Source organism: Drosophila willistoni, chromosome 3R, assembly GCF_018902025.1.
Source record: "Drosophila willistoni isolate 14030-0811.24 chromosome 3R, UCI_dwil_1.1, whole genome shotgun sequence".
In the NCBI taxonomy this organism is placed as follows: Eukaryota; Metazoa; Arthropoda; class Insecta; order Diptera; family Drosophilidae; genus Drosophila; species Drosophila willistoni.
In genome coordinates, this window is record NC_061086.1 from 5722681 (window position 1) to 5740622 (window position 17942).

The window sequence follows — 17942 nt, forward strand, 5'->3', positions numbered from 1 at the left end:
GATGTATAAGTTTACCTATAAGATTATGGATTTAAAAATAAAAAAAAATTATTTAAAATTTTTTGACATAGACATACAGTTTTTATTTCATTAAAATTTACAGCTATGTTTTTCTGAGCACATTCATATTTACAATGCATATCTAAGTAATAATCTTAATATAGAAATACATATATATTTTAAAACATATATGTATGTGTGTGTGGGTGTAGTTAATGAAGTTGTCAGTTATTGTTCGTTTATTTAATTAGTTTGTTCGCAAACTAAATCCTTAACACTACGAACATTGATAACTTAGGACTAATTTTTCTTCAAGTGAAATTACCATACACCCAGGGCCGTCGAGAAGATATCAGGGCCCGGTGGTAGTCTCTGGCCAGTTGTGCTTCCAAACACAGGGTAGCTAGACTTGACACTCTAGTTTGGGTCGAGCAGGACCGATGAAAGTTTTTTATTCTTGCCAAAACACTGAACGACCGCTCAACACTCGCAACAGATACTGGAATTGTGCAAAATATACGCAGAGCAATGCAAACGTTTGGGAAAAGTCTGTTCAATTTCTTCGCACTAATGGCATTGAGTAAATCGCATAAAAATATATACGTATGCAACGTTATAGCGCGTGATGTTTTGAACTTACAAATGTCTGATTTCCTAACGTTCAAACGAAAAATTTAGACAGTTTTTTTTTGTTTTACATAAAACCATTTTTTGAAGGTTGGGCCCGGGCCCGTGTTCATAATGCCTGATTACGATTAGTAGATAATACACAAGTGACATTCTTTTACGGTTCAGATAAAGTTGTAAAGGTACATATTAAACTTTTCCCAAATTTGAAAATTTCGATCAAAAACCGGGCCCCGATAAAAACTTCGGGCCCGGTGGGAATCCCACCTTTACCACCCCCCTCTCGTCGGGCCTGCAGGCACCCATAGGGTGAAATGGTATATTAAAGTCGTCAAAATGTATGTAACAGGCAGAAGGAAGCATCTCCGACCCCACAAAGTATATACAGGTATCCATCGTATAACGCGATAGTTACGTTCCAGAAGAATTGCGCGTTATGTAATTGCGCGTTATCTAAAACATAGTTTTCATATAAATTTGTGGGTTATGTTCCAATAGGTTTTTTTTAATTAAATCCATACAAAATAACAGTTATATACATAACATAAATAAAGTTCATACTTTCTTATACAATTAAATACACAAGATATGAATAATAATACATATGTACATACATATTTCGCGTTATATACATATGCCTAAATTTCGCGTTGTACTGAAACCCCTAATTTTTCCAAATCGCGTTATATCGAAAACGCGTTGTATAAGACCGCGTTATACGAGGGATACCTGTATATTCTTGATCAGGATCAACAACCGAGTCGATCTAGCCATGTCCGTCTGTCCGTCCGTCCGTCTGTATGAACACGCAGATCTCGGAGACTATAAGAGCTAGAGCCACCAAATTTGGTATGTAGACTCGTATGTATGTAAATACATATATAGAGTTGATTGGAATTTTGGCCACGCCCCCTTACGCCCCCAGAATTTACATAAAACTGGTTTTTTTTTTAAGTATAGCAGATAGAGACATCAAATTTGGTTTATATCAGAGCCCGGCACTCATATCCCTGGGGGGGACGAACTCGTTCGGCACCTCTTATGCGTGTAAGCCGAACGAGGTGGGTTTTAGTTTCCCTCAGCATTTCGACGCAAGCAGATCTATGTCGCTTTGTTGAGAGAACACACATGAAAAAATTGATCGCTGCTTTGTTTTCTCTATCTTTTTCTTGCATAAGATTATTTGCTGCACTCATTTTCTTGATTTGAGGCAGAATTTGATGAAGTTTTATTTTGCGCAGTGTAACGCACACAAGCAAGTACACACATACAACTAAACTTTTTTAGCGCTTTTTTTGTGCCGGGCCCTGGCTTATATACACTGGTCGGCATATGTATATATTTTGACATAGCGGTGCCTTAGTTAATTTTTTTTTTTCAGCAGAAAGAACTCACAAAACATAATAGACAAAATATTTCGCCAATTTACAGTTATTACTGTGCACTTTACTTTGGCATTCATTTTCGCTTCGTTAAATGAAACGGTACTTTAAATGTGAAATGTAGAAGCAATTTGTCAAAAAAGTCTTGAAAAATACAAAAAATCATTGTTTTTTAACGTTATTAAGAGGAGGGAATTAGGTGTATGTAGACTTTTTTCCCATCACTTTTTCTGTTTTTTGCCAATAACTTTGATTGTTTAAAATTTTTTGAAATTTTTTTTTCTCGCATAGAGTTAACTTTTGGTCCTCTAAATTATAGCATAATTACATTTTCAATTTTTAGAGCAAAAAGCCGAATTATGCCAAAATTGGAGGTGTATGTTGACTTTTTTCCTTTACTGTATGTATGCCGACCAGTGTACAAACTAACCAAAAAATATCAAAGAAGCTAACTTCGGCTATGCCGAAGTTTATATACCCTTGCAGTATACTTGGCAATAATATTTTTTTTTTGCTTTTTGAAATTTCTTTCCCTGCAACTCAATTCATCAATACACAAACAAAATATTATTTCTCTTTTTACCACAAGTTTTTCTTCTTCCATCATTTTCTAAGCAAAGCACGGCACGCATACACATACAGTTCATGTAGCGTTGCGTCTGTGTGTGTATGCGTGTGCTCTGTTGATTTGATGATGGCAGTAGTAGGCAGCAAGCAGCGCTGCCGGCAGCGTTTGAACCGATTTATATTGACTGTAACTTGTGTTCTATTTATCGGATTAGATTCAAATTTTGGGATCTGAGATTTTATATCTATTACTATCATATTGGTAAATTTCATGGGGATACTCCAATTTTTGCAAAAATGTTTCTTCTAGAGCTATATGATATAGTGGTCCGATCCCAAAGATTTTCATACTTTATCTCACCCGGGTAAAAAAAAGCTCCCAAAAAAAAAAATTTCATCCCGATAGCTCTTTTTTTTTTTTTTTTTTTTTTTTTTTTTTTTACTAGCGGACGTTGACGATACTATGCGCAGTACGTTCAAGTGGCCCCTACGACACCAGGACAAAGCCTGTTACGCGCGAGCCCAAGCAGATAACTGCCCACCTCCCACCCGACCGACCGAGGGGTGCAGCCGTATAACGCACGGCACGAATCGCGTGGACAAAATACACAATAGAAAAGACAGACAAACACATAATACTATAGCTATCTATTAACTAAATGGGATAGGATAGATGTTTTAAGCATATTAATAGAAAACTCTGAGCCGATTACAGGGGATAGAAGATTGTAATCAGAGCAGAGGACCCTAAAAGGTTCATGCATAGCATAGTTAGAAGAACAACGACTAAGGGATAAAGGTATTAAAGGATGTCTACTCCGTCTACATGGTACCGACAGATTCACCTGAGCTAATAACTCAGGCGAGTCGATATCACCAATTAGGAGCTTGTGCATAAAAATGACACCAAGCATAATTCTACGGTTAGTTAGGGACGGAAGGTTAATCAAGAGAAGTCTACTAGAATACGAAGGCAAATTGACATTGCGATCCCAGCTTAAGCCACGAAGAGCAAATAGCAAGAACTGCTTTTGAACGGATTCTAGTCTAATCTGGTGCGACTCGTATTGAGGTGACCAAATGCAAGATCCATACTCTAAAATAGGAAGGACAAGCGAAGTAAAAAGAACTTTAGTTGTATAGGGGTCATCAAATTCTTTTGACCATCTTTTAATGAAACCCAGGACACTCATGGCCTTTGCGACCGTGGTGGAAATATGGGTGTTAAAATTTAACTTATGGTCCATAAGTACGCCCAAATCATTCATATTATTTAGACGTTCTAAATGGCTGTTGTTTAGAATATAAGTGACCAGTTGAGGAGAGTTACGAAAAAAAGTCATTACCTTACATTTGGTAGTGTTAAGATTTAGTAGATTAAACTGGCACCAGGATTGAAAGTTTTTAAGATCAGCTTGTAGCCGACTAAATGAATCTGTATCTTTATAAGTAAGACAAAGCTTGACATCGTCAGCATACATAAGCACACGCGAATGAACAATGACTGATGGAAGATCGTTAATAAATAGTGTGAAGAGCAGAGGGCCAAGATGACTACCTTGAGGTACACCAGAAGTCACAGAAATGGAAACGGAAAAAGAAGACTTAAAAAGTACCTTCTGTTTTCTATTTGTTAAATATTCTCGAACCCAAGAAAGGAAAAGGGGTGGAAACCCAATGTCGCTCAGCTTAGAAAGTAATAGGGTATGATTAACGGAATCAAAGGCTTTGCTGAAGTCAGTGTATATGACATCAGTTTGTTTACCATTTTTGAACCCCTTGATAATTATTGATGTAAATTCTAAAAGGTTAGTGGTTGTAGATCTACGTTTCACAAACCCATGTTGGGATGGCGAAATAATAGAGCTGCAAAAATGTTGCAATTGAGAAGTTATAATTTTCTCAAAAGCTTTCGGAATAGCGGACAATTTTGAGATACCCCTATAGTTAGAGGCTTCGGACTTTTTGCCATTTTTATGCAGAGGAATAATATATGACTCCTTCCAAATAGATGGAAAAGAGGAAGATTCTACAGACAATAGAAACAATTTTAAAATGGGTTTACATAATGCGTTTGCACAGAACCTGAGTATACATCCAGGAATACCGTCTGGCCCCGGAGAATAAACAGGTTTAACTAATTTAAGTTCGGTAAGAATAGAACTTTCATCAATCACTGGATTGAAAATGCAATTAGCCTTTTTTAAATGATAAGGATACGGACTTGCTCGATATTCCGTTGAGGAATAAGTTGTTTTGAAAAAACTCGCAAACATATCGGCAATTGCCTGATCAGTGCTCGCTTTTTTATTTTGAAAAGACAAAAAAGATGGGTGCACAGAGGTCTTACGTTTAGAATTAACAAAATTATAAAATTGTTTAGGGTCAGAAGAAAACTGAAGCTTACACCGCTGAAGATAATTCTTATAGCATTGTGTATTAAGCATCATGAATTTTGAACGAGCGACTGTATACAGAGCATAATCTAATGAACGACGTGTTTTTTGGAATTTCTTATAATATCGTGTCTTCACATTTTTCAAATTGGATAGCTCGCGAGAGAACCAGGGAGGTTTGTTAAGCCGCTCCAGCCTACCAAGAGGCACACAAATATCAAAGAGTGAATTCAGAGTATCATAGAAAAAAAGAACAGCCGAGCTCATATCACTACAATTGTACAGATAAGACCAATCGGTAGTAGCAATGTTTTCATTAAGGCTGGCAAAGTCAGTCTTACGAAAGCACCTAGTTAGTGGTAACTCATTTGAACCAAGTAATGGTGAAAGCAAGGGCAAATCAATTTTTAAATTTAATGTAGGATGAAATTTGTCTTCTGGAAGAACAAATGGTTCGATCCTAGAAACCTCACAATAAGAAGAATCCAATACAAAAATAAGATCTAACGATTTTCCATTAGAATTTAAGACAGGATTGACTTGGGATAAAGATAAGCCTAGAAGGCCATCAATAAAGTCATGTGACAAAGAGGGCAGCAACGTGGTAGATTCATCTGTTAGTGACCATGCTAAAGCGGGTAAATTAAAATCACCTACAACTATGAGCATGTCTTGGCTCGAAACTAAAGAGGAGACAAACTGAATTGCCTCTAAATGATTTAAATATACCACCATGTCTGACAATGGTGGAATATAGGAACAAGTAATGAAAGCATTGAAAGATTTAAAATTTACTTTAACACCGACAAACTCAATCTCCTGGGTACTAGAAAATTGAATCATTTCAGATGATAAAGCAGCATCCACAGCTATCAGAACGCCACCACCTATGCGAGAAATCCGGTCACGTCTGAAAATAGAAAAGTTTGTGGAAAAAACCGATGCATCAGCAATATCAGGTTTTAGCCACGTCTCTGTGAAAGCTAGAATGTTATGCTCAAAAGAAAGACTATCTACATAGAGATTAGGAAGTTTAGATTTCAGTCCTCTAACGTTCTGGTAACCCAGGTTAAGGGACGAAGCTAGTTTTTTGACACACCAGCAGATGCTGATGTGGCAGGAATAGTATTAGTTGTTGTTGTAGGCAAGCGAATCGGTTGCCGATTTTTCTTTTTTACAGTATATTCCTTAACTATTATATGTTTAGGCCAAAAATCTTCTCGACATATAGTGTCGAAGATATTGGCAGAAACACTAATTTTAAAGGACGAAATGTCCCGAGAATAAGAAAATTTAAACTTTTCCACCGCAATATTCGAGACGTTAACTTTCTTCCGAATATAGGCTATTACATCATCAGATGTGACAACAGGGTCTAGCCTAGAAACAAATATATGTTTCTTTGGTGGTATGCCAACGAGAGGCCGCGGTCCCGAAGCGTCAGCCGCAGCAGTAACGTTGGACAAGTCACCCACTGCAGCAGTCAACTTGTTCACGGGGCCCTCGATACCCTCTTAAGATGGCTGAGTAAAACGCGTACGCACCGACGGACAGGCGGACAGACGGACATGGCTATATCGACTTAGCTTCTCATGCTGATCAAGAATATATATACTTTATATATATACTTTATTTAACAAACGAACTAACCAAACTACCAAATTTTTTCGAAATCGGACTAGAAACATGCAAAGGGCAGAGGGCATTTTATATATGTATGTATGTACATATGTACAAATATAGCATGTACCACGTGTAATTTTTTTATACCCTTGCAGAGGGTATTATAAAATTGGTCAGATGTTTGTCACGCACAGAAGGAGACGGTTCCGACCCCATAAAGTATATATATTCTTGATCAGAGAAGCTGAGTTGATATATGTAGCCATATCCGTCCGTCCGTCCGTCTGTGCGTTTGCGTTTTACTCAGCCGTCTTAAGAGCTATCGGGCTGAAATTTTTTTTCGGGATTTTTTATTATTGGGAAAAAATAAAGTATGAAAACCATCTGGATCGGACCACTATATCATATAGGTCTAGAAGAACTAGAAGAAACATTTTCATAAAAATTGGAGTATGCTATGAAATTTACGTATGTGATAATATTGGATATAAAACCCCAGATCCCAAAATTTGAATGTGATCGGATAAATATAACACAAGTTACAGTCAATATAATAATCGGCTCTGCTCCCAGCTCTGCCGGCAGCGCTGCTTGCTGTCTACTACGTCTTTCGTCATCAACAGAGTACATGCATACACACACAGACGCAACGCTACATAAACTGTGTATGTGGGGAATGAGGGGAGAAGAAGAACAAATAGTAATATAGAGAGTAAAATTGTTTTGTTTGTATATTGATGAATTGAGTTGCAGAAAACAAACATGTAAAATTATTATTACCAAGGACTGCAAGGCTATATAAACTTCGGCATAGCCGATGTTAGCTTCTTTGATATTTTTTTTGGTATAAATTATAAATACATTTAAAATATATAAAGTTTTCCTTACATACCTTTACAATTTTTGACAGTTAGTAGAATGTGACTGGGTCAAGTGTACGCCACAAGTTTCATTCATTCATTCATTTTCTTTTTGGCCCATTCGCAACATTCCAAAAATTGGTAAGTATTTACTATAGCTACTCGGGCCCAAAACGCGCTTAAACTACATAAATTTGGTATCAAACGAAAGAGAAAAATTCCACGAGCACGACCTCAGGTGCACCTTGGCGATTTCTTATGTACTTTTGTGCAATTAACAAAAGAAAAATCATGTTTTCAGCGGGATTATAGCTAAAAGTAGCTTTTTCCGGCTAAAAGAAGCTGTCAAATTTTAAAATAGCGTTGCCAGATGCCAAATATCGGATATGTATTCGCACTATTCTCAACAATCGAAAATATTGTTGAGTTTACATTATTTCTTGATTTTAGAGAACAAATATAGGTCAGAATACAATATTCGGCTGCCAGAGCAGCGGAATATTCCTTAATTTTATAATTTAGAGTAAATTATTTAGTTGCCAGGGCGGTCAAACAACGCGCCAAATAAAAAATAGCATTTGCCAACACTGAAATCTAGCTTTAGCCGATTTTTTCACTTTTCAACACTGAAATCGAGTAGCTTAAGTAAATATTTACCTTTGATTGCTCATGGGGATGTGAGCACTGCCAAGGCGGGATCCAAATTTAAGTAGCGAACCTTCGAACACTCCGCATCCACCGAAAGATCCACCGAAAGTTGGTTATGATCCAGTGGGTGTAAAACATGTAGGCATAGATGTCCCAGGTTATATAAGGCCAGCTGCATTTCGTCAATTTGAATGTCCCGAAGAGCGATTGGGTCCTGGAGCAGGTCGTGGGAAAAAATAAAAAAAGCCCAATATTTTGGGCATAACATACATTCGATTGTCTGCGGTCAATGGTATCCAAGATGACTAAATCTAAAACTTAAAGTTTACTTATTAACTAAAAAATGTAAAACTAAATTAAGAAATATAAAAACAAAAAGTTTTTCCATACTTAAAATAAACTTAAAGTTAACATTTTCCTTACATATTAACTTTAATTCTATAATTAAATTCTATTCTTAAAATTCTATACTGCTGCCAGCTGGCTGTTGGAATCTTCATCCTGCAATTGGAAAAGAAATGTTACTTTGATATGCAATTGAAAATATATTTCATACAAACCTGGGTGTGCGCCGCAGAATCGTAAATGGTTCGATCTGGCATATTTGCCAGATCCAAAGCCATCGTCCTGGCGGGTCGAACTACACTTGGCGCGGCAGGAACGGCATTGTACGCACTTTTCGCATACAGTGCCCAATCGGTTGTGTCGGCCACCTCCTGTGACCCGACCAACTTCGCCCGCTTCTGCCTTACTTGCATGAGGCAAGGGTCATCCTTCTTACATACTCGACGGTGGTTCGCTATCACAAGTTTTCCCTTCGGCCGGACAATATTGCAAGTGTCCGAGTGTCCGATCAAGGCAATCCGGGCGGTGGCCGTCAAATTCCTTCAGTATTCCGCAGGAATACCCGGTATGGATTATCCCTGCGCAAAACCACCTTCACATTCGGTGTTGGTGCCTGTGGAACCTGTACCACATTATCAGAGGTTCCAGGATCACGGGTTCCATGATAACTGGATCCTGTGGCATTGGAACCTGCACCGATTGTACTGGTTCCGCCTTTGCCTTCCGGTCCTGTGGGGAGAAGGAAAAATTTCAAAAATTAGAATGGTAGAAATATCATAGATGGAAACTTCAACTTTTTATACCCTTGCAGTCCTTGACAATAACATTTATACTTTTTGAAATTACCTTCACTGCGACGGACAGGCAGACGGACATGGGTAGATCGACTCAGCTTTTCTTGCTGATCAAGAATATATATTTGATGGGGTCGGAAATTTACGTACCTCCGCAATTTGCTTAAGTACCTCTCTGGTGAGGGCAATCTGGTCCCTCAGAGACGCAACGGTACCGTCCGCAATTCCACGGAAAAAGCACCAAAAGTAAATTAATGTAAACAATGCACACAATGTAAACTCTCGAAATACTTACATTCCGGTTGGACTCCAGTGCCAGTTGCATAATTTGTTTGCTTGCCTCAGACATCTGGAAAAAAAGATATGACAAAAATAAAAATGAATACAAGAAAAATTTGCAAAAAAAACTACCTTCTCGTTTGCGAGCAAAAAATTAAAGACCGTTACAATTTTCAATATTGGAATTCATTGTCTTTCATTCATTTTGTTTCTTTGTATTTTTGATTTTCATTTTATTTCTTTTATTTTTTCGGACAACAACAAGTACTCTTAAATGCTAAAAGAAATACTAACTCTAATACCCCATCTAATACTAAATTATAATCGCTTACATTTCTAATTTCGATTGTTTACCAAACTGCAAAAAGAATGTAATGTCATAATTTAGAGGACGGAAACAGTTATTGGCAAAAAACAGAAAAATAACTTTAATTGTTTAAAATTTTAAGAAATTTTTTTTTTTTGCATAGAGTTAACTTTCGGTCTTCTAAATTATTACATACTTACATTTTTAATTTTTGGAGTAAAAAGCCGAATTATGCCAAAATTGGAGGTGTATGTTGATTTTTTTTCCTTAACTGTAAGTTTATGTCGTTTTTTTTTATTTACAAAATAGATCCTCTTAACAATATTAGCGACACAAATGCTCCGGTTTCGATTGAGCAGCAAAGCTACAATCGCAAGAGAAACGCCTCGGAAGTTTGGTCTCATTTTGAAAGATGTAAAAATAATTCTACGGCCAAATGCAAAGTTGTGGAAAAGAATATAAAACGAGCGGGATTACATCTAACTTAATGGATCATCTAAGAGCGTTGTCACTCTCTAAAACTTGGTGGCTGCACAGAATCGCCAATCATTACCCAACTTGTGAAACGCAATGAACATTCAATGATAAAGGCATGTGAAATTTTATCAAAAAAACATTTGCCCTGCTTTGCACATTCAATAAATTTACTGGTGCAGGATCTCTTGTCCCTCGAAAGTGTGAAGGCATTATTACGCACTGTAAAACAAATAGTGACCTATTTCAAAAGTAGCACAATTGAATATGCAACTAAAGAGGCTCAAGGACAAGAAAAACAGTATAGCCTAGAGATTTATGTGAAATCTTAAAGCCATTCGACTACGTGACAAAGCAGGCTTCAGCTGTGAAGGCGGTGTCAGTATCCCTAATTATACCAAATGTTTATGGCTTGGGATGGACTTAAGAGCAAAATGAGGACTCCAATTGGTTCTGAAGCTTGTTCTTTCATTATGAATCGGCTTAAATCAAGACTATTACGTTATGAGACTAGGACAGTTCCGCGCTTGGCCACAATGTTGGACCCTAGATTTAAGAAGGAAGGTTTTGGAAATCCTGCCAATGCCCAACAAGCCTCGGCGGCTCTAGAAAACGAAGTCACCAGTTTGATTAATGTTGACGAAAGTGAGCCACCCATGGAAGAACAGCCAAAGCAGTCTGACAATGTTCTTAAGTTTTTGTCTGATAGGATTCAGCAAAAACAACGAACAGGTAGATCAGATGCGATTATAACTATGAGGCAATACATTGAGCAGCAAAATTCTGAACAGGATATTGACCCCTTGGAGTACTGGAAGGTAAATTTTTAGTTCCACTATTTATAAATATGATTCATTAAAAATTGTAAATTTTGCAGATTAATTCGCAACAATTCAAGCACATTGCACGGTGCGCTTCAAAATATCTTTGCGTACTAGCTAGCTCCACTGAATCGGAGCGCACTTTCAGTAAAGCCGGGGAAATCATTGGGAATAGAAGAACAAGGCTAAAATCAAAAAATGTTGACACTCTTCAACAAGAACTTGTGGCTACTTGATTGAAAGCATCTCAGTTTAAGATCTCATATCGAACGACGAATATTTTGTTGATCTCCCTTACTAATGATTGGGATTAAAAATTAAATTGTTTAAGTTTTATATATCTTTGCCTTTCTTTACTTTATGAATGAACTTTGAATATTTTGTTGATTTAATTGTAAGCTGTAAATATTGCTGTTTGCTAACTTGAAAATTAAATGCGGACTTAAAAACAAGTTAAGCTTATTATATTTCACATTTTTTATTATTTTCCTTGGGATTCTGAAAATGCAGACTTTGAAACATAAATTCAAATATTTTCAAATTTCCGATAGTACTATCGATAGTATCGATTGTTTCCAACAACGATGGCGTGACCATCGATAGATTCGAACTTCGAACGTAAACACAACATTACTCACGAACTCGAACATGTTCGCGCGGTTACTCAAATGTTCGAGCGGTTTACTCACGCGTTTTAAGTCGCGTGAGTAAACGCTAGCGTTTTTATGAAAAAATACCACAGTGAATACTGGCCTAAAGATGAGCTTTTTAAATACCGCCATGGAATAAAATACATCGATATATTCCCAGTGTGTACATACGACTGTCAAATTCGGAACTGATAAATATATTTTTTTTCTTTCTTTTAAATTTCGATATAAATAATAATAAGCATAGCTAGATAAATTTATATTTTGATATACATTCATAACTGGATAATTTCAGTGTTTGCTGCTATTATTTAAAATTTATTTATTGGTTCCAGGATTATTGATTGAAGGTAAGATACTGCAAGCTCACTAATAATGTGTGTATTTATGTTTGTGTTAAATCAATTGAATTAATTTAAAAACCGGCTATGTATTCTTGGTATTTCGGATGAGTATTGTTATAATTATTTTCGGATGAAGAAAATGGAAACATTTGTAAATATGCACTCGATTTCCCGATTGGCTAAAAAAACTTTTATGATAACTTTCAAATAGATATTTCTAAAAACTTAACGTCCTTCAAGACTGGGTGCTTATGCTTAATAGGCAGTGTAGTTAATATCAGACATTTATTATACTCTTGCAAAAAGGGTATATTAATTTTGGTCAAAAGTGTGCAACGCATAGAAGGAAGCATCTCCGACCATATAAAGTATATATATTCTTGATCAGCACGACGAGACGAGTTCAAATAGCCATGTCCGTTTCGGACATCCCAAAACACTCTTTTAGTCGCACAACTTCCTTTTTGAGATGATAAAAAATGATGATAAATCCAATATTTTTACCTTTCTTTTTGGGTAAGATAGAGTAAATATCATTCCATATAATAAATAACTCACGAATTTTTCAAAATCAAACACCAAAGGAACGAGATTTTGTGCATTTACGCACAAATAAATGTATTACATGTGTATTAAATATTAAAGTTTTTAAATTTTGTGAGTTATCTCTGAAAGCTAACTTATTAATTAAATAAAGATATTAGTAAAATCTATAAGATTATTCAAATTACCCCACCCTTTCTTTTTGAACCAAATGCATTATTTAATGTTTATTTGCAATGGTAATTGTTGCCTAGGTACTTGTTCAGCCATATTTATACCCTTGCAAAAAGGGTATATTAATTTTGGTCAAAAGTGTGTCAAATAGCAATGTCCGTCCGTCCGTCTGGATCAACGCAAACTCCTCCTAGACCGTAAGAGCTAAAGAGCTGAAATTTTGCATGTAGGCTTGTATAAACTGCAGGCGTTGTATATCTCGGATTCAGCCGGATCGGATCACTATATCATATAGCTCCCATACAAATGGCAAAGTCACGAACAGTGACTTTTCTTAATAACTTCGTTATTTTCTAAGCTATGATCATGAAATTTAATATTGTTAAGTTAATTACACATATAAACAACTATGCCAAATTTGATCAAGATCGGGTGACTATATCATATAGCTCACATAGGAACGATCTCTCGAAAACAGTGACTTTTGTCAATAACTTCGTTACTTTTAACGCGATTGCTTTCAAATTAAACATTTGTTAGTTTAATAGATCTGTTAATGACTGTGCCGAATTTGATAAAGATCGGGTTACTATATCATATAGCTCCCATAGGAACGATCGGTGGAAAACAGTGACTTTGATCAATATGTTATGCTAAGATTGTAGGCCGTTCTTTCGCATACATTAACCTTTTTAGCTTGAATGTTTTTCCATTTTGATGGCTATAGGTAAGGAAAGAGTTACCATAAAAGTTGCAAGGGTATACAAACTTTGACGCGGTCGAAGTTAGCCCCGGCCCTCTGGTTTTTTTCTGAAAAGTACCACTTACATATACAGTAAATTCTAAAACTGGTTAAGTCTGTAAAAAATCTGGTGAGGTAAAAATTGTATCGTGATTTACGATTTCAATGCTTGGTAAAACCTAAATTTATAAAAATATATTTCATTTGAATTAAACACTTTAATTCTAAAAACATTTCAAATTCACGTGATAATAGTAAGTATTTAATATATAAATACATTCATATAACGCTAACAAGTCTTTGAAATAAAAATTTGTAGTGCTCTGTAATTGAAACAATAACTATAAAAAATAAAAGCAATTTGTTAAGGACATAAATAAGTATTTTATTACCATCTAATTAACACACGGAAGCATTGTCAAATTCAATTCTTTTTCAATTCATTTAAATCTCACTTTTAAAGATTAAATCTTAAACAATCCGTGTCTTATCCATGTGTTTTGAATTGCCTAAGTTAACTTGGCATTTGGCAACTCCTTAATTTATTCATTTCCATAAATATATTAGTTTCTAAAACTTGTGATACTTCAATGGCGACCTCACCATCATAGATTTTTGTATATGCCAATTTTTCAATTAAAAGAAGCATATTTTACTTCACTTAGTTACTCACATTTTGCTCATAATATCCAAATTTCGACGTGGAGTTCTTCTTTTCTTTCTGTTATCATATCTTTCTTTTTCTAGAAGTGAAATCCTTGTCTCTATACTGTAACTTTTGTAGATATATTTGATACATAGGTCAAATGGCTTCCTAAAAATGTGTGAAAATATATGTTTGGCGTGCATGTTTTCTTTAGAAAAATAGTATCATTTCAAACATTTAAATTTATCCAGAAATGGTTTTACATTTTCTTAGCAAAAATAACTTTTCACAAATGTTGTAAACCGCCTTTTAGCATTTTTGTATTAAATATTTTATTTAGTTATATGTACTTACTCAACTTAATACATTTAGAAACTTATAACAACTACAATAATCCGATGCTCTAACTGCTTAAATCTAATCTAATTAACTGCAGCAATTTGCATAAATATTAATGTCTGTATGTAAGTTACATGTGTGCACATAAACCAAAAACTACAATATCACAAGTAATGTGCGAAGTATTAAAGATTCGCTATAAATTCATAATGTTTTTTGATATTAAGTAATAGTAGTAAGATGTTTGTTGGTGATAGTGTTTATCAAAATACATGTAGAGGACCATTATAATAGTCCATTAATTGTTCCTGAATTTGTTGATGATGAGCGGATATGCTGTGCTGAACATTGTACAACATATTTGTGAACGTCGGCGAACAGAATTGATACTGGCTAACTAATTGATTAAAACTAAATGGCAATAATTCCTCGCCGGCATTATTTCTCGCGACGCCTTCTTGAATTCCATAATTAATGTGATTGAACTTCTTGTCGGCTATTTCCATAGTATCCGGAGCTATGAGACTCTCAATTGTAAACGCACGTTTCGGCCGCGTCGGTGTATTATGGTCTAGTTCTCCCGACTTATGTGTGGGAACTAGTAGTTGTTGAAATGGAAATTGTGGATTTTGATAAGCGGGCGAATTGATAAGTTCGCCGTTCTGCTCATTGTCGGCGTTAAATGTTTTCCTAAAATCCCAATTAGGTGTCGGATCATAGATTTGCTGGCTAAACATTTTCCGATACGACGACAAAGTTGCCATTTCGCAATTGAGAAGATCCTTTTCCAGCTGCTTTACGCGAAAACGTTTACGTCTTCGCAACAAACTGCCATTCTCGAACATATCAAAAGCCTTGGGATGAAGTGTCCAGAAGGATCCTTTACCCGATTTGGTTACATTGCGAGGAACTTTAATGAAGCAATCGTTGAAACTCAAATTGTGCCGCAACGAGTTTTGCCAGCGCTGTGTGTTTCTCCTATAGTAGGGAAACTGTTCTATAATAAATCGATATATTTCACTCAGCGGCAGCATTCTTTGCGGCGAATGTATAATGGCCATGGCTGTCAAAGATATATACGAGTAGGGCGGCTTCTGGTCACCGTAAGTAATTTTCAATGGACGAGGCATTGTAACGTGGTTATTTTCTTGCGTACACGATGTTAACTCGACGGCTGCAGCGTTTGGACTGACGTTTCGGAACAATCGATTGTAAACTGGATTTCCAGCCGCCGACGCCGTAACTGCTGGCTTCTATTAATCACAATATTCTGTATACGACTGGGCATAAAAGTGAAGGAAACCCATGTTTTATGGAAGCGTCTCTTTTGTGGGGGGTGAAGAGATAGAGCACTTTGAAAGAGACGACTCTATATGCAGGGAGCAGACCATTTTGCCGGCACATACTGGTTGCAGCAACTAGCTGTCCCTTTCGCTTCTTTAGCACCAATAAAAACGCAAGGTGTTCTTTTTTAGCCAGTTTTCAAATGGGATGTTTAAGCAATTATGGCCAATCATCTGCAACTTGATTAGACACTAATACGCTTAATCCAGTTGAAAAAAAAAAAAACAAAACAACATGCTTAAAAAATATAAAAATTAAGTATACGTCTATATATATGCCTGGGTACGGAATTAATATTTGACACTGCCGATGCCTCATGTCTATTTATCACTCCTTAATTCTTGTTCACCACTTAATTTTCTTTCATATCACTCATTCATCCCTTAATATAAATACAGTCAAGCGTATCTATATACATTTGTATGTAAACAACTGTATATTTATGTACATATCCATTTTGGCATTTGCATATATTTTAATAATTTTAACACATTTTATCTACTTAGTAATTGGAGTAGTTAATTTAATTTTGGATTAAAAGACCGACAAAGGTGTCCATAAGAAGAAAGTTTTTGTGTGCCGCAACTCCTTAGAAAGGAAGAATACATTTATGTTATATAATGTACCTACTTACTATAAAAAATCAATTTCCTGATAAAAATGAGCCTAATTTAAAAGAAGTTTAGTGCTACATCTTAATTTTAAGAGATCTGCAAGTCTGCAAGAATTGAACGAATTCTATATACTCTTGCTTTAAATGCTTAAACATTTGTTTACTAAATTTTCATAATTATAATGGGGTTGTATAAACCTAAATAAAAATGAGAAATGAACAGAGTTATTAGAGTAAGTTCTGGCTTATTAGTTTAAATACAGTATTATGTACAATAAGCTCTGTTTATTGAGTATATTGAGATTGTAATTCACAATTAATCGCATAAGATTTACCAATAATCCTTGTTAGTTTTGATACTCAAACAAATAGATTTTTATTAATTGTTTTTGTTAGTTTCGAAAAACCTTAATAATTCAATTTAAATTTCTTTTTAGCGAAACCATCAAAATCATCTTAGTTACGACTCCTAGTACTATGTTGTTAAGTCTAAGCTGGCTAAAACCTATTACCAAGCCATCCCAGGCTAAGTAGCTTAGCACCTTTCGTTCAACCAATTCAGAGTTGAAGTCACTTTTACTAACTCGGCCGAAGTCCAAGCTTGCTAACTAATATAACTTCATAAGTTATAAAATTAGACATTAGAAATCCAATTATATATATAGCTGACCACTGGACAAAAACTAAATTTACTTATCATGCTTGCTGTTTTTTAAGAGTTTACCAGGGAAAGTGCTACAGCGCAAAAGACTATCTACATATGCAAATTACTAATATAAGTCTCTCTCTAATTACAATCGGACTTACTAGGCTACCTGTAATTCATGCAACTTTGGTGTATTACACATATGGTAATTATTATTTAGCCTGTTCTTTGGCTAAGTAGATTTGTTTAGCAAATTGCTTACATGCTAGCTCGCAATCTGATATCTTATTCAAACTTGCAGTTTAAATATTTTTTTGTATCAGTCTTGTCTTTAATTGCCATGACTAGTGGCCTCAAATTGGAGCATCGACTTTGAAATACCTTAATAAAAATAATTCATTTTTTATGCATTAAATTCATTACAATTTACACAAAAAGTGGTTCATACTGTCTGTTCTGTCTTTCGTTGTCAAATAAACATTTCCCTGTGATTCGCTTTCAAATAAATATTTTCATTGGCATTTCCGATTCCAAAACCACCTGAATACTAAACGAATTAGCTCTCTAAAAATTTCAATAGTTTTATTAATTTGAATAAAACTAGCTGTGCATCTAAAAATCGACATTTTGAAGCATGAGTATCTTTAAACTAAAAGTTTACACTTTTATATGTACATCTGTATATATACGAGTATTTATTTTAACAAGTTTTTTATTAATACAAAATATTTGTTTGCAATTTTGGGATAATTTTAAAAAATAACTGTTTAATGTTACG

The 17942-nt window shown here is 35.3% G+C and overlaps 2 protein-coding genes across 2 annotated transcripts; one reads left to right on the forward strand and one right to left on the reverse strand.

Moving 5' to 3' along the window:
- Window positions 1-10653: 10653 nt before the first annotated feature.
- On the forward strand, window positions 10654-11461 carry LOC111519490 (E3 SUMO-protein ligase ZBED1-like). Its single transcript, XM_023180666.2, has 2 exons — window positions 10654-11120; window positions 11180-11461. Exons 1-2 carry the CDS (start codon window positions 10704-10706, stop codon window positions 11357-11359), a joined length of 597 nt encoding a protein of 198 aa, XP_023036434.1. The 5' UTR covers window positions 10654-10703; the 3' UTR covers window positions 11360-11461.
- A 3298-nt stretch (window positions 11462-14759) lies between these two features.
- On the reverse strand, window positions 14760-15817 carry LOC6650908 (fork head domain-containing protein FD5). The gene has a single exon (XM_023180519.2). It carries the CDS (start codon window positions 15689-15691, stop codon window positions 14825-14827), a length of 867 nt encoding a protein of 288 aa, XP_023036287.1. The 5' UTR covers window positions 15692-15817; the 3' UTR covers window positions 14760-14824.
- Between the last annotated feature and the right edge of the window lie 2125 nt (window positions 15818-17942).

What these genes read in the sequence shown, in the direction of transcription:
- LOC6650908 (XM_023180519.2), bottom strand. Translation starts at nt 15,691, where the DNA reads ATGCCTCGTCCATTGAAAATTACTTACGGTGACCAGAAGCCGCCCTAC.
- LOC111519490 (XM_023180666.2), top strand. Translation starts at nt 10,704, where the DNA reads ATGTTTATGGCTTGGGATGGACTTAAGAGCAAAATGAGGACTCCAATT. An exon ending in ACCCCTTGGAGTACTGGAAG is followed by an intron (nt 11,121 to 11,179) that starts GTAAATTTTTAG and finishes TAAATTTTGCAG; the next exon opens with ATTAATTCGCAACAATTCAA.